General features: G+C 39.1%; 1 protein-coding gene across 6 annotated transcripts in view; it reads left to right on the top strand.

The window, feature by feature from the left end:
- The window catches only part of elmo1 (engulfment and cell motility 1 (ced-12 homolog, C. elegans)), a 104,335-nt gene that overhangs the window by 80,588 nt on the left and 2,701 nt on the right, over positions 1-21,046 (top strand). For all 6 annotated transcript variants that reach the window (XM_017694746.2, XM_017694760.2, XM_017694780.2 and 3 more), the window contains 4 exons: positions 8,367-8,530; positions 11,870-11,982; positions 17,157-17,264; positions 17,356-17,438. In XM_017694746.2, coding sequence (XP_017550235.1) covers positions 8,367-8,530; positions 11,870-11,982; positions 17,157-17,264; positions 17,356-17,438 — 468 coding nt within the window. The remainder of the gene's footprint in view (positions 1-8,366; positions 8,531-11,869; positions 11,983-17,156; positions 17,265-17,355; positions 17,439-21,046) is intronic.

Consider the following 21,046-nt stretch of genomic DNA (forward strand, 5'->3'; position numbering starts at 1 on the left):
ACAGCAGTGCTTAGCCTTCATTAAAGCCTGGGAGTGTGCAGCTTGTTTACTTTCTTGATTCTTTGATTTTTCCTTTGGATTTCCATCCTTCTTGTCATTCTATAGGGTATTTTTCACACAGCCACCTGTCTTGCCTTTCCACTATAAAAAAAACATTTGTGAAGTTATGACAATATCAGCTTCACAAAGCTCTTAATATCAGCCTTGTGACTGTGCTCATTGTCATCTTTGTCTTTTTGGCCTAAAACTAACATTATCAAACAAGGTCACAACTGGACCTCTGTCCTCTGAAACAGTTTTGGCCAGCGGTATAAAGCTTTTAGATTTATTCAGAAAGGCATGTCTGGCTTTGGAGTGTTGAATCACTCAGGCCAGCGGTGGAAATGCATTTCTAAGTGCTGGGCTAAGGCCCTCAGGTGTCGTGTGTTGGTGACTCAATGCCTCGATCCATGTTTGTGTTTGAAGCACAATGCTAGAGAGCTTTGGATTACTGAAACATTCAGTATTGTGAGCTTTTAGGCTCAGTCGAATTTCTAACCATGGCTTCCAGAAAAATCCATCTGAGAGAGGATGAAAAACCGTCTGCCTCGCCCTTCTGTTTCTCCCTTCATGTGAGATTAATCTTCTGCTTTGGTTTATGTTTCCTGAGGCTCTCTAGGCCATTTACAGCCCGTTACTAAAATCACTATAGAATCGATCTGTGCCACCTGAAGAAAGGAGGCTTTCATACCAGTTCTGACAGATTTTAGACCAATTACATTTAACTAAGCAATGACAAATGTTTTGCTGAAGTGCTCTAGAGCAGTGGTTCCCAATCTGATCCTCAGGGACCCCCAGGTGGTCCACATTTTTCCTTCATCCTTATGTGTTAGTTTGGGTTGGAGAAAAAATGTGGTCCATATGGCGGACACTGTGGACGGGGTTGGAAACCACTGGTTTAAATCCTCCCAGAAACAGATAAATAATTTCTATAGATTCTAAAGCATTTCAGCAGTGTTCATTGGCTTTCATGCCTGAAGAAGTGGCTGCACTGGACACCTCCTCCCTTTTAGCATCAAAAAATCTAATGCTACTTTAAGTCACTGTCATTAGAGTTAAAGCAAAAACTGTGCCATCAAAATGTAACTTTACCCTTTGTTCCACCAACAACAGCTTTGTCACATGGTAGCTTCTGTGGCTTCAAGATCTCTTAATGACGGAGACCCTAAAATTGATCCATAGTGAACCTGAGAAAATATTTCTTCTTTAACGTGTGAGAGAAACAGTAAGTAAGAGAGAAAAAAGGGAAAAAGAGGTAGAATACTTTCACAAACGTGACATGTGCCATCACTCCACAGTGGGCTGAGGACCACTCAGCCGTGATGGAGAGGACGAGCCATCCCTATTGGTGCCTCAGTACTAGGCCGCCTGCTCCCCAATCAGTCCAGTCCATTCTGCCTCACAACTCAGCATAGGGCATATATATATTGACGACAATTACACACAGTATCCCTGTAAGCATCACTGTGACTGGTTAGTTTGCACAATTCTTCATTAAATGAAAATCATGAATTTTTGGCTTAGAACTAAGATCATGATTCTCATTTAAGATTCTTCACATACCAGTTTGCCTCGTGGTGCTGCTGCTACTGCAAAACACAGTCAGCATCATCGTTAAAACTGAAAGCTCCTCACAATGAAAGTGTTATCTTCGCAACTTCTTAATTATGCTGGTCAGACAATTTGTTTTCTTCGTCATGGCATCCTCTTCATGATTATTATTTTTTTGAGGTTGACTCACAATTTTTCCAAAGTTGTTTCAACGATTTCCTTCTGTAGACTTACATAGACTGTTAAAGCGTTCTTAAGTACAGATGATGCGGTGTTTCGACCCTGAAAATAAGGAGAATTGGGCATTTGGATTTTTCTACTGATTGCTGCAGAATTGTCATGGATCTTAATGCAGATTTTATTTAGAAACAGATTAATAATTTTTTTATACAATGGAAATCTTTTCAAAGCTTTAATCTGAAGAAGTGCCCTCCTTGGACTCGTTAAAAGAAAAATGTGTTGACTTTTCTTACACAGTTGCTTGTTGCATTTAGAAATGAATTTTAATTTTTAATATGCTGAGCTGGGTATCCCTACAGTCTAAACAGTTATGTTCGTTTTCATGTTATGAAGCCGTGGTCAGACTTCAGGAGCTCATGAATGTGCTGGTAGACGTAGACAGTCTGTGGAGGGCCGCACAGTGCAGCACACTGGGTTCTTTTGCCTGCATGCCTCTGATTCCACATGAGATGAGTTGTGCTTTCTGCTTCACCTGCTTCCCTTACTGCTCATAGCCTGCCCATAGCTTGACACTACACAGCACACATGGCTAGCTAACCGACCCATCTGTTTAGATGCATGAATATACAGCATGCTGTACTGTTTCATATCCAAATGCATTGAAATGCGATGTCTGTCTGATGCAGTGGCTTCCCACATGTGCTGATTCATTTGGAGAACAGCACATTGCATGGTTACTAGCAGTAGTTAGTGCTTGGTAATGTAAACATTTTTGCACAATAATCATGTCTATTTGTTCCTGACAGTAATGTCTCTCGCTTTGATGTGGAGTGTAATTAAGTGATATAATAGACGCCCAGATAAAAAATAATGTAATTAACATGTCAATAGTGAAATGCGCAATGTTCCCCTTTTTCTACCCACAAACCCTACAGCACTCTAACAAGCACAAAGCAGGACACATTCATGATTGCAGAGCCAGCTTCCTTGGCAATTGCAGTTTCTGGCTGTCGATGAATTGATTGCTTTTGTTTGTTTTTAGATGTGTATTCTCTGAACTTTTATGTCTGCTTTAATGATTCTCCAACTGAGCTTGATGTAAGAGGCAGGTGGAAAGCAAGTAAATGGAGCAGCTGTGGTGGTAGATGGGCTGTTGATGTGCATTGCAACATGTACTACAGGGTCACATGCCATCGCTTCTAAATCATAACCTTTGTGTATGTGTAGATACTCAGCGCTATTTATAGGTTTTGGTTTGTAATGTTTTAAGCTTTGAATTTTTGTGAAAGGACACCATATTCCAGTGAGTTTGTGGTCTGTTAAAGGTACTGTCTCCTGTTTGACCTGAGATAAAGTCACCCAAAGTCATTTCTGTTCTGCCAGTAATAAGTTTTGCTGGTCTAAATGTAGGCTTTTTCATAATCACAGGTCAAAAATGAATCTGAGGCTTAATTATGAGGCAGTACGTGCAGTGGAGACGACTCTGTGTGCATTTATGATGGATAACCAGGCAAGGTTGTAATTAAAATTAGAGACAGGAGCGATAAATCTTACACGCCCTAATTGCAGACAAGCCAGCATTCTGATTGGCTGTCTAGACTCCAAAGCTGACTAGATCACTAAGGTGGAGACTAAACTCGGGTACTAGTGGTACTAGAGGAGAACTCTGGCTACCTACCGGAATCAACTAGAACTAAGAAAGATTAGCCATGGTGGACTGGAATATGGATAGTAGTTATGTCCTGTCTCAGACCAATCTAAACCAAAGTTGGAAAATAACTCATTTCTTTCTCTCTGTTGATTGGGGTTCATCTGATCATTGTACAGTATAGTGACTTAACTTTGCTCTACCACCATACAAATATTGTTCGCCGTGGTACAGGGGTGGTCCCTAAAAACTGTTTACTAGTTTGTTGTAGGTACATGGTAAATGCTTTGTAAATTTACTCTTTTAGTATCATAGTGTGTTTTAAATCTAGGGGTGAACAATATGGCAAAAATATAATATCACAATATTTTAATGCATTTTCAGTTATTCACAAAATGTTTTGTTTGTTTCAAACACAGTGCTGCATGAAATTCTAATTAAAATGACTAATTATGCTCTTTAAGTTACTGTTCTACCGCCACCCTATCTGGACTGAGTGGTTACTGACGATGATTTGTATATCAATTTCCACTTGGCTTATCACAAAATATATATATTTTGAGTCAACGAAGTTGAGTAGAAATGGGAAAATGAGTTTGCCTGGCAATCCTGCCCATGAACCCTTTAGTTTTTTTGTGTGTCAATCAAGACCAACTATTGGACAAAAGCTAATCCAGAACAGCAGTATGCTGAGTCTGTTTTTGTTTTGTGCTGCTGTTGTTTTCATGAAGGGTCCTGACAGTGTGCTATAATTCCCCATTTTGAGTTCATGTTGTTTGAATAAGCTTGTCGCATCAGAGGTTTGTAAATATCTAATAATTTTGCAAAGCTGCTTCAGAAACACAGTAATACTGGGATTAATGCCTTGTGTATTTGAGTTTGGAAAAGGCAGCAGGATGTGGGAAGGAGGATTTAACTTTGAATGGTTAGGTGCTGTTTGGGAGTGTAAATGGGGCAGATATATGGTTAGAAATTTGCAATTTTGGTCTTATGAAGAAATGAGGAAAGGCTTTGTCTCTAGAGAGCACTCAATTTGAGCACACAAACGAACATGCCTCTCCTCCTCCCCCTGTATGTCGCTCTGCATTATCTGTGAGCTGACACTGGGCGAGTGCGCTCTGTGCATATCGATGCTGGGGAGAGTATAAAAAAGAAGAAGGTGGTGGCTGGTTGAGACTTCAGTGTCTCAGTGAGGCAAAGGCACCGAGTCTGGCTCATCTCAGCGTTTCTAAAAAAAAAAAAAAAAAAAAAAAAACGGGAGCTTTTCCACTTTATTCACAAATACCACCACCCACCCTCTCAGCAGCAGTTCTGCCATCCTTCACCTCCCTGTCGCTCTGCCGGAAATCACACTCTCATTCCTAAAGAGGCTGCCCACCATTGTGACCGCTGTTGCTTTTTACAGGCTATCTAGAGTTGCCTCGAGAAAAGTGCAGTTAAGCCAGAATCAGAAAAAAAATTGACAACATAGAAATAAATTCAGTGCCCTCAAGAGACATAGGCTTCCTTGATGTAGGCATGCAAGCAAGACTGTGAAAAATGTCTATGTTTATCAGTATGTTTATCAGAATGTAGCCCAGAAAATGAGAGAAACCCATATGAAAAACTACAAATATTTTTTTTTTCTTCAAAAAGTTCATAACAATCTTCTGATCGTTCAGTCTTTGGTTCCTGTGGATTTGGACATCTGTGTCCTGTTGGCAGAAGCAGTCAGGATTTTCTCAAAAGTCTCCTAGATGCCAAGATGTAATATGTCCCAATAATATTCCTCACAATCTTTAAGAACTAAAACAGCTCTATGACACAATTGATCCACCAACATACTACAGTGTGGATATTAGCTTCTTTTATGCATCACTCAAATGAGGTGTTTGTCAGTGGTGGACAGTAACTAAGTAAATATAATTTGTTACTGTACTTAAGTAGTTTTTTTGTGTATCTGTACTTTACTTAAGTTTTTCCATTTTGGGTGACATTTTACTGTCACTCCACTACATTTCAAAGTCAAATATCTTTTTACTCTACTACATTTTGAGAAATCTGTCGTTGCTTTTGGATTTTGTGTGTATAAAAATGTAACATGTCAAAATTAAAGAAGTGCAAAGTAAGAGCACCAATCAGGGCACAGCGGTCGTTTTTGTTTTTAGCTTGTTTTGACCTGTTGGTCATACCGACCCAGTGCAGCACACAATTCAATGTCGTAAAAATTTGGGTTTCGGTTAGTTTATGTTTATGAACATATAGACCTACAGATCAATACAGTAAAGGAAAACTTATTTGTGATCCTGAGTTTAAAGCAAGCTTTTGCTCAACTTGTAACTAATTTACAAAGTAATTCTTAAACTGAAACTTTGCTTGTGTGTAAAAAGTGATTTCAGAGCCACTCGGTTCTCCCTGATGGAAACTGTTTACCTTCAGTGTTTTGTGCTTATGATCATTTTAATAGAAGTCAGCATCACTAATTAATGACGTTCTATTAAAAGACTGGTTTACCAAGAGAGACGCTGGAGGGCTTTCACCTGAAATGAGTTCAGGAAGTGAGTCTTGTTATAAAAATGATAACAGGACATCAGTCATGATTAATCTTTTAGCATTTTTACTTTTGATACTTAAGTATATTTGAAGCCAAATACTTTAGTACGTTTATTCAAGTTGAGGTCTAGAGTAAGGACTTGTACTTTTACTGGAGTCATATTTTACCTTGAGTTTCTCTACTTTAACTCAATTACATGACTTGTGTACTTCGTCCGCCTCTGGTGTTTTGTTGCCAGAAGCCTCCACTGTTGTCTCATCTATGAATAAAACCTAGTTCCAGTGTTTCAGTGATATTTTGCAAGTTCAGACCACGCCTCCACCATATGAGAAGCGATTGTATGAGGTGATGTAGGAGGGCAGAAAACTCTGAGGACTCTGGTCAGCTTCTGCTATAAGGCTGGACCCCCCTTTTTAATGACCGTGATAGGACAGAGGAATAAGGAGCAGCTGTGATGGTGGTGGGGTGCAAAAATATCATCACAGAAAACAGAAGAGGGTAAAGACGGAACTTTTAAGGACATTACATGGTAAAGAGGAGGAACTTTAGGCATGGCCCTCCTCCCTACCTATTAAGTGATCATTTCTTTTGTATACTCTCTGATCTTCTCCATGTTGACAGAAGAGTAAGGGCCCCGCATTTTGCCTCATATTTAATCCACTGCAAAGCAAGAAGTCATGCAATTTTTGAGAAATATTTCATCAGATTATTTTACTTCACAGAAAAATCAGATTTCATATATTTTCAACGTACCCAAAGTGTTGAGTAAAACCTGGTTAAAATACTGCGTAGTGCCAACAGCATCTGCCATTAGATCACAGGCAAATAAAATACAGAGTATATATAATATAAAACAATGCTATAGTGTGTGTGATATAGTGAGCTATCCAAAATAAACTTTGAATTACACTTTAATAAATGTATTTATCAAGCAGTACAATTAATTTCATCAAAGAACATTCCAGACGTTATTCGCCTAGGTTCAGCTAAATGTTTCAAGCTCTAGTTGATGCACAGATAATGTAGCTAGCAGCTACCTCTAGCTGATGGACAAAAATATCTTCAGCCTTTTTTTGGCTCATATTGACTGAGGGTGGCAACAATTTCAAAAAGCACCATATTTTTTACATAGAAATCAGCGAACATGCAGATATATGCTTAGAAAGCTGAGTGCCTGATTAGAGATCGCTCACAGAGCGCAGCTCACATCTGAGACACTGACTGCTGTGGTCCTTTGAAAGATTATCATGGCTATTACATCACACCATCTAGGTTTATCCCTCAAGCAATTACTCCTTCCTTTTCAGAGCACAGAGGCAGATTAGGGTAGTGATTTGGGAGGAACCCTGACCTCTTCTTATCACTAATTAAAACCTGTCTAATCCCAACGCCACTACTGGTTAGCGGAGACGCTGGTTGTGGGAACGGCGGCTGGCCTTGACTCCACAGCTAAACACACCACGCGCTCAGCAGCTGGAGGTTCAAGAGCAGATTCAGTGACTCACTCTTTTCATGCTTGGGGCCGTACACTATCAAAGCTTTGCAGGGTCTGGGTGAGCTGAAGGGTGTCCAGGCTTCATGTGTGTTCCCTGGGTGCTGAGTGAGGAGAAGAGGGGGGGAGGCTGTAGGCTTGTGTGTAGAAGAGCTGTGAGCACGCTCTCTGCTGGGGTGTGAGGGGGATGGTGGCTGAGCTGCTGGCTGTATGGAGAGAGCTCTGTGCACACTGGCTCTTGTCCAGAGTGCTGCCACGCTGTAGCTGATCAGGAGCTAGGCTCAAAAAGCTGAGAGCATAGCCCAGAATGTCTTTGGATAGATTTTGGGCACTTGATGAAACAGCATAACAGTGTTTTATTTAGATTTGTGATGCATAGGTTTTTTTCCATGCACATTTTCGCCCTATTACTACTACTACTGCTAACAAAACTGTTGTTGCTGATGTTGTTGTTGTTGTTGTTGTTGTGCAGGTAGAGAGCTTTTTAAAGTGTGAGGGTCTGTCAAAAATGTCACAGGATGCCAATACAATATGATCAGTCAGTGGCCCTTTTTAGATCATCTACAGTGTTCATGAGATACCCTGCGTATGAACAGGTTAAAAGGAAGGTTTCATTGTTACCCCAGGCTTTATATGTGGGGCTACAGTGCTTAGATGTTTTTTCTTACTCAGGTGCCTTTCCTTTCAATGTTATATATTATATTCCTTTCAACTCATGAGGGACCAGTTTCTCCTCTTGTATTCATACAAAACCTAAAACATACTTTGATTTTGTGTCTCATTTTTCCAAGTGACTATTATAATATTATAAGTCACAAATACACCACAATATTTTGAGACTAATACAAAATAGGAAATTATGAATTGTCTGTTTGTCAGACAGTCTCAAAACTCATTGTTTGTTTTATGTCTGTGTGATATAGGTGATGCAGGTGGTGAGGGAACAGATCACGCGAGCTCTGACAGTCAAGCCTAACTCTCTGGACCAGTTTAAGAGCCGCCTGCAGAACCTGAGCTACACGGAGATCCTCAAAATCCGGCAGTCTGAGAGAATGAACCAGGAGGACTTCCAGTCTCGGCCCATTCTGTGAGTACAACATACACTGGCCTTTCACATAATCACATCTGCATGGACTGTACTGTCTATAACACACACAATACCTTGGCATCATAAACACCCCCAACATTATACTTCAAAAGTTTGCAGTCATTGTTTTCAACGATACAAAATCAGTTGCTGATATAACAGCCCCAGAAATTATTGTATTTATACTTGTTACAGAGAAAAACACTTTGCACAACACTTATGATAGGCCCTTTGTATGGAGAAAATCTGGAGAATTCCAACCACCAATGCTTCTGTAAATGTTTGACATTTTGGTTCCTGGCACAACAAAATTCATACATTTCTTTCATTGCACACTTGCTTTCATTACGTCTCGGTTAGAGTACTGCAGTTTTCTGTTTTATAGTTTATCATCTAAAACTATTTGTTTTCTTCAGTACCTCCAAAATTCTGCAGCCAACCTATATCCACTTAGAAATATACCTATATTACGCCCATACTTCATCAGTTACACTAGCCACCCACTTGCAAAGCATATATACCTAGATATAAACCTAGCTTTTTTCTGAATACTTTCACACCCTGACCTTGTAAAGCGACCTTGGGTTTGTGAAAGGCACGATACAAGTGTACATTGTATTGTTATTAATATTGTTGATTTTTTTTTTTTTTTGTAAAGTAGTATTTACTTACTAGTTACTGTAATGATTAAATGCATGTACTATATATCATATAAATAATATTACAAATCCTCTATAAATGATAATGAATAAATAATGAATAGAACATGCCCAACATTATCTAGTTTCTAATATTTTGATTTTTTATTATATGCATTATTACTGAATAAAATAAAAATTATTTATATGGGAATGATTTCAAACATGGTGTACACATGGCCACCATGGTAACAAATCATGCTGGACTTGTAGGAACACAATAGCTAAAAAGTTCAATCATCCAGCTCCTGATTGTGTACTCTGTTATAAAGGAACATGCACTGTTGGCCTCTTGATGATGCACCTGTGTCACTCATGATTGCAAGCACACATTAAAATGGCATTTCCGCTCAAATGGCAATAGGGGTGAAGGCACCATAGACAATCTAAATGTCATTAGGCTAAAAGGACTCTCAATTAAAGAAGTTTTGTGGCTCCTGGCATGCCATTTGTGCAGCGTTCTGTGCCAGAAAACATGCTGGCAAATCTCCATGCAACATTTAAACTTGACAAAAATGGCTACGATGCCCTTTTTAAGAATCATTTCAGATGAGATTTAACAGAACTGTATATAGTTTCATAGCTAATTGATATGAAATGTATGTAATAGAACCAACTGATATGGAAAAAGCTGTAGCTGATATTTTAAGGGGCTAAAATCCTGATATCATTAAGTTTATGAGTTTAGCCCTTTTTTTCCTTTCCATTTTGTATGCATGAGCACTTTGCACACCGACCTGCTCTCTGAAATGCCAGTTCTGGTTTTGCTTCAATTAAACGCGCAGCAGTAAGTTGCCCTGTGAGTGAGGGTCTGCCACAGAAAACGCTACCAGAGACCATATTTATAGTTTAATATTTTGTTGTTATGACATCTTTTCACACTGAGCAGATCTTGACAGCTATAACGCACTGATAGCTTCACATCAATTCCAACGCATGAAGAGTGTGAAGAGAACGTGACAGGAAATAGATCCAGCGAGTAGTAACTGCAAAAAAGTTATGATTTTGCTTTTAGCCAGTGTGACTCAAATACATGCAGCATGTGGAGTTCTAATGACACACGTAAGCTGAAAATCTGCCGTGGTGCTATGTGTGTTGTGTGAAGGAGCTCGTGCCTCTGATTCAGAGCATTAAAATGAGTGAACAAACAACAGGAGGGACCATGAGCGCAGATGTGAAAAAAGGAGTTAGTGTTCATGTTTTTGAAACTTGATGTGTTTTTGTTTAGTTGGATTCTGTGTGCATGTAAAACTGAATGTGAAAAGCCCTTTAGCACCAGAAAAAGTGACAAGGCCAAGGATTTGTCACCTCTTCTGGCACAAATGGAACCTGTTACAGATATCCTGACCACAACCATAGTTTTAAATTATTAGAAAACAATGTAATTCTGATTGATCACTTTTTATATTTATTATTAATAATTTATCACACCAGCCCTAATTTATATTTTTCATTTTATACTCCAATTAAATTAAAGTTAGTTAAACTTTGCTTTGCTGGTCAGTATGTCACACTTTTTAAACTCAAATAAATGGCAGAAACTTACAGCCTTAAATTATGTAAAGACTAGCATTGGGGGTGGAGCTGCCCAGAATTCTATTTACGATTTTGGTTTCTGTTAATTACTTCTTTTCTTATTTTTCATTAGATGTCTCTTGTTTTTTGTGTTATACTGATACTAAAGGTTAGGTTGGGATACATTTTATGTGTTTTATATATGTTTTTATTCTCTTGTTCTAGCCATGATGCTATTCAGCCTGCATGGCTATCATATTGTTAAGCAGGAGATTAATCAGTTTTTGTAGGCAGGAAGTTGCAAGGTTATATCTTGCTAGTTTTGTGTCCAAAGATTTTTGGTGATCATCAGCATGTTATCTACAATATTTTTGCTGATGCAAATAAAACTGTGGCATCAATATTAGTGGAATATCAGTTAGCCTCCAGAATGTAACATGTTAAGATCTAAGAGAGAAACTCTTCATTTTTTTCAAATCCTACTCGCTGCACCCAAAGGTATCTCCTGATAATGTCATGGCAATAGATGAGTGTCCATTATTATTTAAATTTCCTACATCGCTGTTTATTGGAAGATCATTAAAATCCTTTTTTCCACTGCCTTTGTGTACAGATTATCCTTTTGACTTAGTGGTGACAAGATAGGCAGAGCTTCAAACCAATAATCAGTTTAATGAAGCTCTATGCTGCAGATTTGAAAGCAGTGAGGCACAGTAAATTAGGGAGAAGTGTTAGCAGGGCCATGCAGATGAAAGAGGGACGTTATTGGAGTGTCAGCACAGTTCTGACCCTGTTCCACTCATTTGCTTCCTCCATACACCCCAGCCATGCAAGCCACATGCCTCTCAAAGTCATGCATAATTCACTTTAATGACTGCTTTATGCATACAGGAGAGTGTGCACATTCATCAGGAGAGCATGCAGAATATGAAAAACAAGCAAGCTATTTGCAGACTTTGTGATGGCTGTCTGCAATGAATCATTGTCTAGCAGTTTCGATCATGTAATTTTTGTTTTGATGGTTTTCCTGCACTACTACAGTTACAGTTTCTGTGATTTTTGTTATAACAGCAATGATATAAACTAAACACAACATAGAATGGCATTTGTCGTGTGTGTTGCACAGGGAGCTGAGGGAGAAGATCCAGCCGGAGATCATGGAGCTGATCAAACAGCAGCGTCTGAACCGTCTATGTGAGGGCACCTGCTTTAGGAAGATCAGCAGCCGCAGGAGACAGGGTAAGGCTTTGTCCTACACAAGCACATGCAATTTCACACATCTTCTTTGTTACATATAGATGTATCTTCTTGTCTGGGAGTGTTTTTTCCACCGGAATCTCAGTTGCTTACTGGCCTGAAGTGCAGGAATCGATTGCAGTAATGGAAGAATTGCTTAATTCAATTCTCCTGCTTCTCAAGGAGTCCAGGTCACGAGCACAACTCAGATTGACCACAGGGGCTGACGGCACATCCACTAATCTACTACAAAAGGCCGCGCTTCTTTCTCACATCTTTCAGAGCATTAATACGACACTGCTTTGCATGGCTGAGAGGACAGTGCCCTCGCAATAACAGCTCTATCCCTCTATCCTTCCATGAATAGCTTCATGGTTTCTATTGTTAGTTTGGCAGGGAGGCTTTGCGGGTGTAAAAATAGCTGATGCGAGGCTGAGAGAGCGCAGGATGCTGGCTCGTGTTTTAAGTGAGAGCCGAGTGGTGGGAGTGCTGAAGCTTGTGTGGAGCAGAGATGCTGAAAGTAATATCGGCTTTCACGCCAGCTTGCACGAGAGCAGAGCTGTCTGCTGGAGCTCAGAGAGGAGATTTATCAGTTAGACCAGATAATTTAATGCTTTTCACACGACTGGATTAGATCACTATGAGGCTAAGCACCTTTCCGTCTGCTCTCCTGCTCTCCATTTCACTCCCTCTTTCCTACTCATTTTCTCTCAGTTCCGGTTCTCCTACACCCTTCTTATCTTTCTGTAACGCTCTCATTCAGGTGCTCTTTATGCCACCTTCTTCTTTTTGAAACACTCTTAATACACTGGCACTGGGGATATGCAGCAGTGTCTGACTGGTTAATTCTTAAGCTGTAGGCTTATATATGTATAATTTGTTAATGGTTCCTTGCTCCAAGCTCATTAAATTGAGAAATTCTCTTGAAAGTGTAGGTCTCTTATTTTGATTTTTCCAATTTTCTCCCAAATTTCATCATATTCATACTTTCACTCAATAGTTACGACTCCGCTTGGAGTGAAGCCAGCCACAGCATCTTTGAAACTGCTGCTAACTCAACAGCATTGGACAGCTTAAATGCACTTGGAGGAGAACACTAATTGCCAGTTCTGTTACATCAGCTAACAGACGCCTGCACAGACTAGCATAGCTCTGACTGAAGGGGCCATCAAGGGCCATTTTTTTTTGTTGGATGATCAAAACAAACAGAAAAGTCAGTAGTGCAGGCTTAAAGTTGTTGATACAGATTACAAATTTGACTATTTTAAATGTAATTCATTGCTTAATTTGCTGTGTAATTACATGTATAGTTACATGATTTCATTTGAATAATGTAGCCAGATGTAATTAAGTAACTATTAATTTTAAGGGTTAAACAATTCTGTAAAAGATTCCATCTTTTACTTACCTTCATGTTAGGCTACAGTTTAGCATCAGAGCAAAATATGTACGACTCATCTCTTATGTAGTTACTGACTAATTTGTAGTAGTTACTGAATGGCAAAACTTAAGTTTAATAATGGAATACTAAACCTGCAGTTGAAGGGGTTAATTCTAAATAGACTTATTATTATGCATGTAGGGGTCACTGCACTGCATCAGGGTCATTAAACTCATATCAGATTATTCCCCCATATATCACAAGAGCCCTTGACATTCTCAAAATCTAAAAATGCTCTTTCCACAAATTCCATCTTTACAATAGCAGTTGGATGCAAAAATGCATCTGATGGACAGAATTCAGATGTTATCTCCACATAACCCCAGGCCAAGAACATGCATCTAACCTCAGTAGGGCAAGATGAAACACATGCTAACCCTGGCCTGTCATTACCACTAGTCCAGCTCTAGCCGTGTCACATACTGATCTGTATTTCATTCTCTATTACTGTTAAATTATTATCCATGTCTCATGTATCACTGTTACATTTTGATTAAATACAAAAGGCCAAACCATAAAAACTGAACAATAACAAATAATACATAGCCTGTCAATGGTTCTGAAATATTCTTTTGGAAACTATCTATAGGGATAGACTAGAATGCTACATGGCAAAAAAAGGTTAGATGCATTTAAAATATGTATAACTCTGATTCAAACTGTCACCTAATCATAGCTGCAGACTCAGAAAGAATATAGATTTTATTCCAAGATTATTTTTAAAATTGAGTTTAATAATGTAATTTTAATGGTCCTACCCTTTCATTTTTAATGATCACATATTTGCATATTACAGTATAGTGGTACTTCATGCAGATTCCCAGTTCTTCCCCTTATTCTTGACTCACAAGATGACCAGCCATTCAGAAGAATGAGAAACTTTGCTCGCCACTGTTTTGAAGAAGTCTTTTGATGTGCTTCTATTTGGGGAATGAGATGAGTAATATTTTGTTGGTAACTCTCGTCTGAGTAATTTCATGGCAGAAGCAGGCATGTGCACCCACACATCACTTTGTCTTCACTGCCTTTTCTCTCTTTGTGTATTTATTCATTTAATAAGTGTACTTAATACTACATTCACACACAGCTTTTTTTTTGACAGTGTATTATAGCGTGTTCTACTGTTTGCTAGTATCTGCTGATGTGTTATGTATTTTAATGTGTACTGTTGTTTGTGTGTGTGTGTGTGTGTGTGTGTGTGTGTGTGTGTGTGTGTGTGTGTGTGTGTGTGTGCCTTCTGCCTGGACTTGGGCTAAAGGCTGTATGTAATATACATACTGATTCCTGTATCTCTCTCTCTCTCTCTCTCTCTCTGTCTCTCTCTCTGTCACTCATTTTCCCTATTGCTCTCATTCTCTTGCTCTCTCACTGTCTCTCTCTTACTCTCACCTTCTATATCTATATAGTCACTTTCTCATACTCCCCTCTCTCTCTCTCTCCCTCTCCCCTCATCCCTGCTGTCTCTTTGCTGTCAGTACTCTTCAGTACCTGAAGAGCTCCTCTCAAAATCACATCTGCCCATCAAATATTCATCGAGCTGCTCTTAAATGGAAATAACTTCTCTCCCTCTGTCTCTGTGCACCTCCTTCTCTGTATGAGCGTCTGTCTGTCCATTAGCAACAAAATCTAACAAACCTTGCAACTAGAGCCCCTGCAGAGGGAACTCTCTTTTGAAGCCTTGTTTCATTGTGCGCTTACATCTTAAACTAATCAGCATGGCGGATATTTTCTGACATCTCGTGTGCGCACACAGATGGCTGGCGCTTCCACTCTCTTGTCACTCTCTCTCGTTCACTTTGTGTTTGTAGATAAACGAGCTTCAGTCGGTTGTGTTTGTGTTGTTAGGAGGTCTGGTGCTATGGAGAAAGCATGAGAGTAATGAGCAGGCTGTTTTGCTTGAAATCCTCCTTGCACTGTGCCATGGGAGCGAGCGAATGAGCTATGGAGCGCCATTCCACTCGACTCCACTTAGACCCAGGTGCTGGCACCGTGCCAAGCTCCTGTTCCCAGCAATTAGCTTTTGGATGGAGCTGCCAGGGCAAGTGCCAGCCATCAGCCTCTAGCCTGTGCACAAGTAGCAGCAGCAACGGCAGCTCGTGCCAGCCTTCTGCAGAGTGCAGGGGGCTCCAGGCAGGGGGCTACAGAGCCTCTGTGCCAGTCCCAGTGTTATCCAGTCAGTAGGCTAGTGATGTGCCTGCTACTTAACCACAAGTCCTACCCTTATACATAGGTGATACGGAACGTTCACACAGAAGCTGGAACATGTTTGGTAATGCAATGAGAAGTAGGTTGACCCTTATTCAGTTGTCTGAAGACTGACCATCAGGGCCTCCTCCTCACCATCACTAACCGGCTCTCCAGTTCATTTGTGCCAGCTGCAACACCCTCAATTACATCAATGTGCCGTCCAGATGTACCAGCATTGAGAGAATGGGACTGTTTCAGCTTACTCCCACTTTTCATAAAGATTGTCAGAAACTGCCTCTACCAGTGCAGTTTCTAAAGCTTTACCATCCAGTCTTCAAACACAGATCCTCTTAGCTTTCATATGGCATTTAGCTTATTAAATTGTAAATACTGCTTGTCCAGATAAGCATGGATCTCCCCTTGTGAGTCTTGGTTCCTCCCAAGGTTTCTTCCTTCAGACTGAGGGAGTTTTTCCTTGCCACCGTCGCCTCTGGCTTGCTCACTGGGGGATATGTTATAACTGTGTGTTTTCAAACTCCTGTAAAGCTGCTTTGTGACAACATTGTTGTAAAATGCACTATACAAATAAACTTGAATTGAATTGTCTTTTTGACTCTGTTTGGCCCAGTGACCCTTGAAAAGGCCAGTCCAGTTCCTTCATTGTTGGCTGTGTAACAAATAACAAATCTTTAAGGTATTAAATATTAGAAATTGTCACTGTATTATGCAAACCTCACAAGCCAATATCAGAAATGGCAATGTCATACCACTTATGCCATTTTTTATTTCCTGACCTTAAACATGTTGGGCTGGGCAGGCAGTGCCACCCAGCATGACTGAGAAAATGCTGAAGGATTGGTAGATATGAGATTTTATTGCAGAAGATTTTAACATAGTGTTTGGATTGTATTTGCTTCCTTGCATTCATTTTTATATGGTTTGCATTAATTTTTTAGCCAAAAGAAAATCAGAATCTATAAAAATATAGTAAATTATTCTTTGGGCTGCAAAAGCGTCGAGTTCCACATGGATTCTCCTGATATAAATTAACTATCAGTGAACTCCTAACCTCACACAATTGCACTTCTTGACACAATAAATGCATAAATGTGAAATTTTGGGTATACAATGTATTTTGAAAAATAATTCTGTGTGATGCTACTTCAGCCCTGTGTGATGGCAGCACATACATAGGACAACACTGCTTTGAAGGCTCTACCATCCAGTCTAATAAAGAAAAAATAATTATTTTACTAAATTAAGTACAGAACAATGTCACAAAATATATAAAAAAACAGTTACTAGAACCTAAAGGGACCATTTTTGAATCATTTCAGATGGTTCAGCATGAAAAGTTTGCACAGTGTTAAGAGCAGGTGGCATTTTCAAATGGTGTACAAAAAACATGCAAATTGAAAGAAAAATTGTATTAGGTTTTCTTATGATAGCAACAAAATGTTTGCTTATTGACATGTCAAAATAGACACACCTATGCTACCAAACTATTGAGTAGATTAGCTGACACTCTGTTTCTTTGTTCTTCTTACAGACAAGTTCTGGTACTGTCGTTTGTCGCCCAATCATAAAGTGCTGCACTATGGAGACTTGGAGGAGAGCCCTCAGGGAGAGGTGCCTCACGACTCTCTGCAGGACAAATGTAAGTGTAACTGACGGTATCAGTGTAGCTCAGTGAAAACTTCTGATAGCTGATGCAGACCCAGCTCAATGTTCCTTTCTCCTCTCGGCAGTGCCCGTGGCTGACATCAAAGCCGTCGTCACCGGCAAGGACTGTCCGCACATGAAAGAGAAAGGAGCCCTGAAGCAGAACAAGGTGAGAGGGAATGAGGGAATGTGTGCGTGTGTGTGTGTGAATGTATGGGTGTGTATGTGTGTCAGTGAGAGACTTGGGTGGATTTATCAGTATTTGTCCCTAGTTGTGTATCCTCTGGCTGTCTGTGCTTGTATGACTCAAACATCAGCTCATATCACCGCTAGAGTCACCTTTCCTGTTCTCTGAGCCAGGCTCAGTGTCAGCAGTATAACAGATGACTTTGGTCAGATTAAGTTAGAAGGTATGTTAAAGGGTTCATATCCAAATTGTTTACTTGCTTTTTAAAAAAAAAAAAAAAAAAAGACAATGTAGTGTCTAAATCTAGCTTTTTAGCAAGTTTCAAAACATGACAAATTACATCATAATATGCTTTTCTGATCCTCAGTACAACTACATTTTATTACAAAGAGCATAGTAAGTCCTGTTTAATATTATTTAATGCAGTGCATGCAATTTTGAACCAAAGCACTGTATAGATTTTATGTTTTTTAATGTGGCACTACTGGCTTTTTTCTCTGTTTTTACAAGACAAAAACCATATCGCCCACCTCTAGCCCAATTCAACAGTTTACATCTATTTGTTGCACTCTCAATAAAAATACAACACACACTGTTTAATCTTATGTATGTATGTTCGTTAGTAAAGATGAGAGTTAACAATAGAAGCTGCATCCTTAATAAGAAAGAAGCCAAATATAATCAAAAAGAGTTAATTGGAATAGTGACATAGAAGAAACCACTTTTGGTTCCCTATAGAACCTTTAAATGGATGATTGTTTAAGGATCCTTTTAAAGGGATTTTTCTTGTTTTTGGTTTTGGTTTGTTTGTTTGTTTGTTTTTTTTTTGTTTTTTTTTTTCATGAGGTCCACTTTTGGGGTCCACGATTATGTGTTTTTATTTACCAAAAATACATTAATTCATTTTATATGGCAATTTTCCAACCCTTAGAATTAAACAGGCTGTTTTGTTACTGTGCTTTTAAGACTGATATATGTAAATTGCTTCTGTTCTGAATTGTCGGTCATTTAAAAAATAGTGTGGGCTGAAACACTCTTTACAACTTTGGCATAAATAGGTGGAGCTAAACTGCTGTAGGCTGAATAGGTAGGTATGAATTCATATTGGGTTGTTTTACAGCCTAATTTCCTTTTATAACCTGTATGGACTTGGGAATGAGTAAATTAAAAAATGTTATCAGTGTTTAGATCCAAGTCTTTCAAAAAGGTGAGGGAAATGATATGGACCCCTTTAAAGAAACATTTCATAAATGAGAGTCATGGTTTAAAGAACCTCCATAGAATGTGAGTTCTGTGCAAATGAAAGGTCTTTCCAATAACCATACATACAAGTAAGCCAAGTAATGTTTGGGAATCTTAATTTTTTGAAGACTGTAAATGGCAGTTAGCCTGTGCATGTCCAGCATAAGTATAGTACATTAAAAAAGTTCAAGAAAATAGTACTTGTACAAATAGTACAAATTACTTGGGCCAGACAAACTGACAGTTTCCTCAGACTTTCAGCAGAGCTCTGAGACTTCACTTCACTGAGTGCACTTCAGTCATGCCTTTAGATGTCACAGACCAATCATAATGTATATAATTTTTAAACTAGAGTTATTCTCATAAAGCTGCTGTGAACACTGTTTACTTGGATGAACTCAGTGGCCCAGAGGCTCCCCCGAGCCTGCCATCCGCACACGGCTGCTAACTGATAGAGGCCGATAAATGTAGCAGGAAAGACAAAGGAGCTTTGCGCCTCTGTCTCAGCCAGCTTTATAGCTCTGTCGATAAGCATGCAGTAGAAGAATTGCTGAGGGGTTCAGGGAGAGCCCCAGACTGCCCGCTGCCTCTGGTCAGCAAGAGAGGAGCCACACAAACCCTATAGCTATCATTCTTCCTGAAGAATAAGCAGATACACTGTCTGTGTCAGTAACTGGAGACCACACCATAATTTAGTTTAAATCAAATATTTTTAGAAATACTCCAAGGTGCAAAAAGTAGCAGAAATTCCTACTTAAGTAAGAGTAGTGTTACCACAATCATGGTATCCTTAACCTAAAAGTAATAATAAAGATAATTACTTAAGTTTGGCTAAAATAAAGTTTTGTGCAAAAACACTGTATATGTGTGATTACAGTCTGAAAGTATTTTGGAAATAACCTGTACAAACTGGTACAATCTAGAGCCGTATTTTCCACCAATTTTATATATATTTTTTGTCTGTGTCTGTCTAAAGCACAAGGTTTCACTAGGCTGTGAATTGAAGGAATACTTTGATGGAAAATCAAATATATCCAATTTTCCACTTATTCCAGAGTAAGTCCTTCAGCCAGGATATGTTCTGAGTCCAGTTTTGAGTCAATCTCCACAGCTCAGTAGTCACCCAAATAATTTCTGTAAAAATATCTCCCCAAAAACCTCTCCAGGTTTTCATTTACTGTGAACTAGAAAAAAAACTAAATTTCACGTCTGGGTAGCCATTTCAGAAAACACTGGTATTCACCAAGCAGTACTGATCTTGGATCAGTTTCCTCTATACTTTATATGGCTGACTACAGATTTGTTCATTTCAGGTTTTGAGTGGGTTGAAAGATGATTTGGTATTTTTACAGAAACAATTTGGGCTATTTGGGTGACCATTCAGTTCTAGCGTTTGTTTAGCGATGCTAGCCTTCTGCTGTGGTCATAAACAAAAGAAGCTAAATATGGACTTCAAACTTATCTCAGCTGATTGACAATGTCTGGGTTTTGAAAAATTGTATAAATGTGATTTTTTTTTTTTTTTTTTTTTTTGCTGAGCCACCGAACAGTGCTTGCTTTAAAAAAAAAAAGATAAGCAAAAAAACAACCTTACTGAATCAGCAGTAATTAGTTGATGATGATAATGAGGGCATCTAATTACCGGTCAAATTGCATACTGAAGATTATTCACAAGGGGGAGCGTTTCACACTCGGATCACATTTGTGGGCATCACTGAAAGAACGGAAACCCACGCCAGCAGGATCTCATGCAGTCACAAATTATGTGTATATGAAAAGGAAACCGAACTGAACATGCCCAGACTTTACATGATCACCTTGCTTTTTTTTTCTTCAAAAAGTGCCACATTTCAAACCTCAAACTGAGCGTGCATACTTTATTGAATACTATTATAGGAAATAATAAATGAAATGGATGTGTTTGAATCAGAGCGATGCACTGAATGCATTCTTACACCATTACTGTACACAATAATACTGCTTACTGAAAAATTTTACTCCTATATATGACAAGAACTTTGATTGCATAGTTATCAGTGACTGTTTAGCATCTGTTACAGTCTAGCATTTGAGTATTGACAGCTCTCCAATATACTCATGCTTCCCTGAGCTTTGATTCCCTGCTTATGAATGCACTGGGAACAAAGGCAAATTGGTTGAAACAGGCACAAAACTTTGAGGGTCCTTCTGGAGAAATAGTGTTTAAGCATGTTCTGCAACTGAAGCCCACTTAAAGTCTTTGTACCCCGTGGGGGAGGACTCTTGTAAGGATTTGCAACGCATAAATTTTTCAGTTTTGTAAAGACTGGTTTGTCCGACATGCTGACAGTTTTGTATCCAGTAATGTT

This window comes from Pygocentrus nattereri, chromosome 27 (genome assembly GCF_015220715.1).
Source record: "Pygocentrus nattereri isolate fPygNat1 chromosome 27, fPygNat1.pri, whole genome shotgun sequence".
Classification (NCBI taxonomy): Eukaryota; Metazoa; Chordata; class Actinopteri; order Characiformes; family Serrasalmidae; genus Pygocentrus; species Pygocentrus nattereri.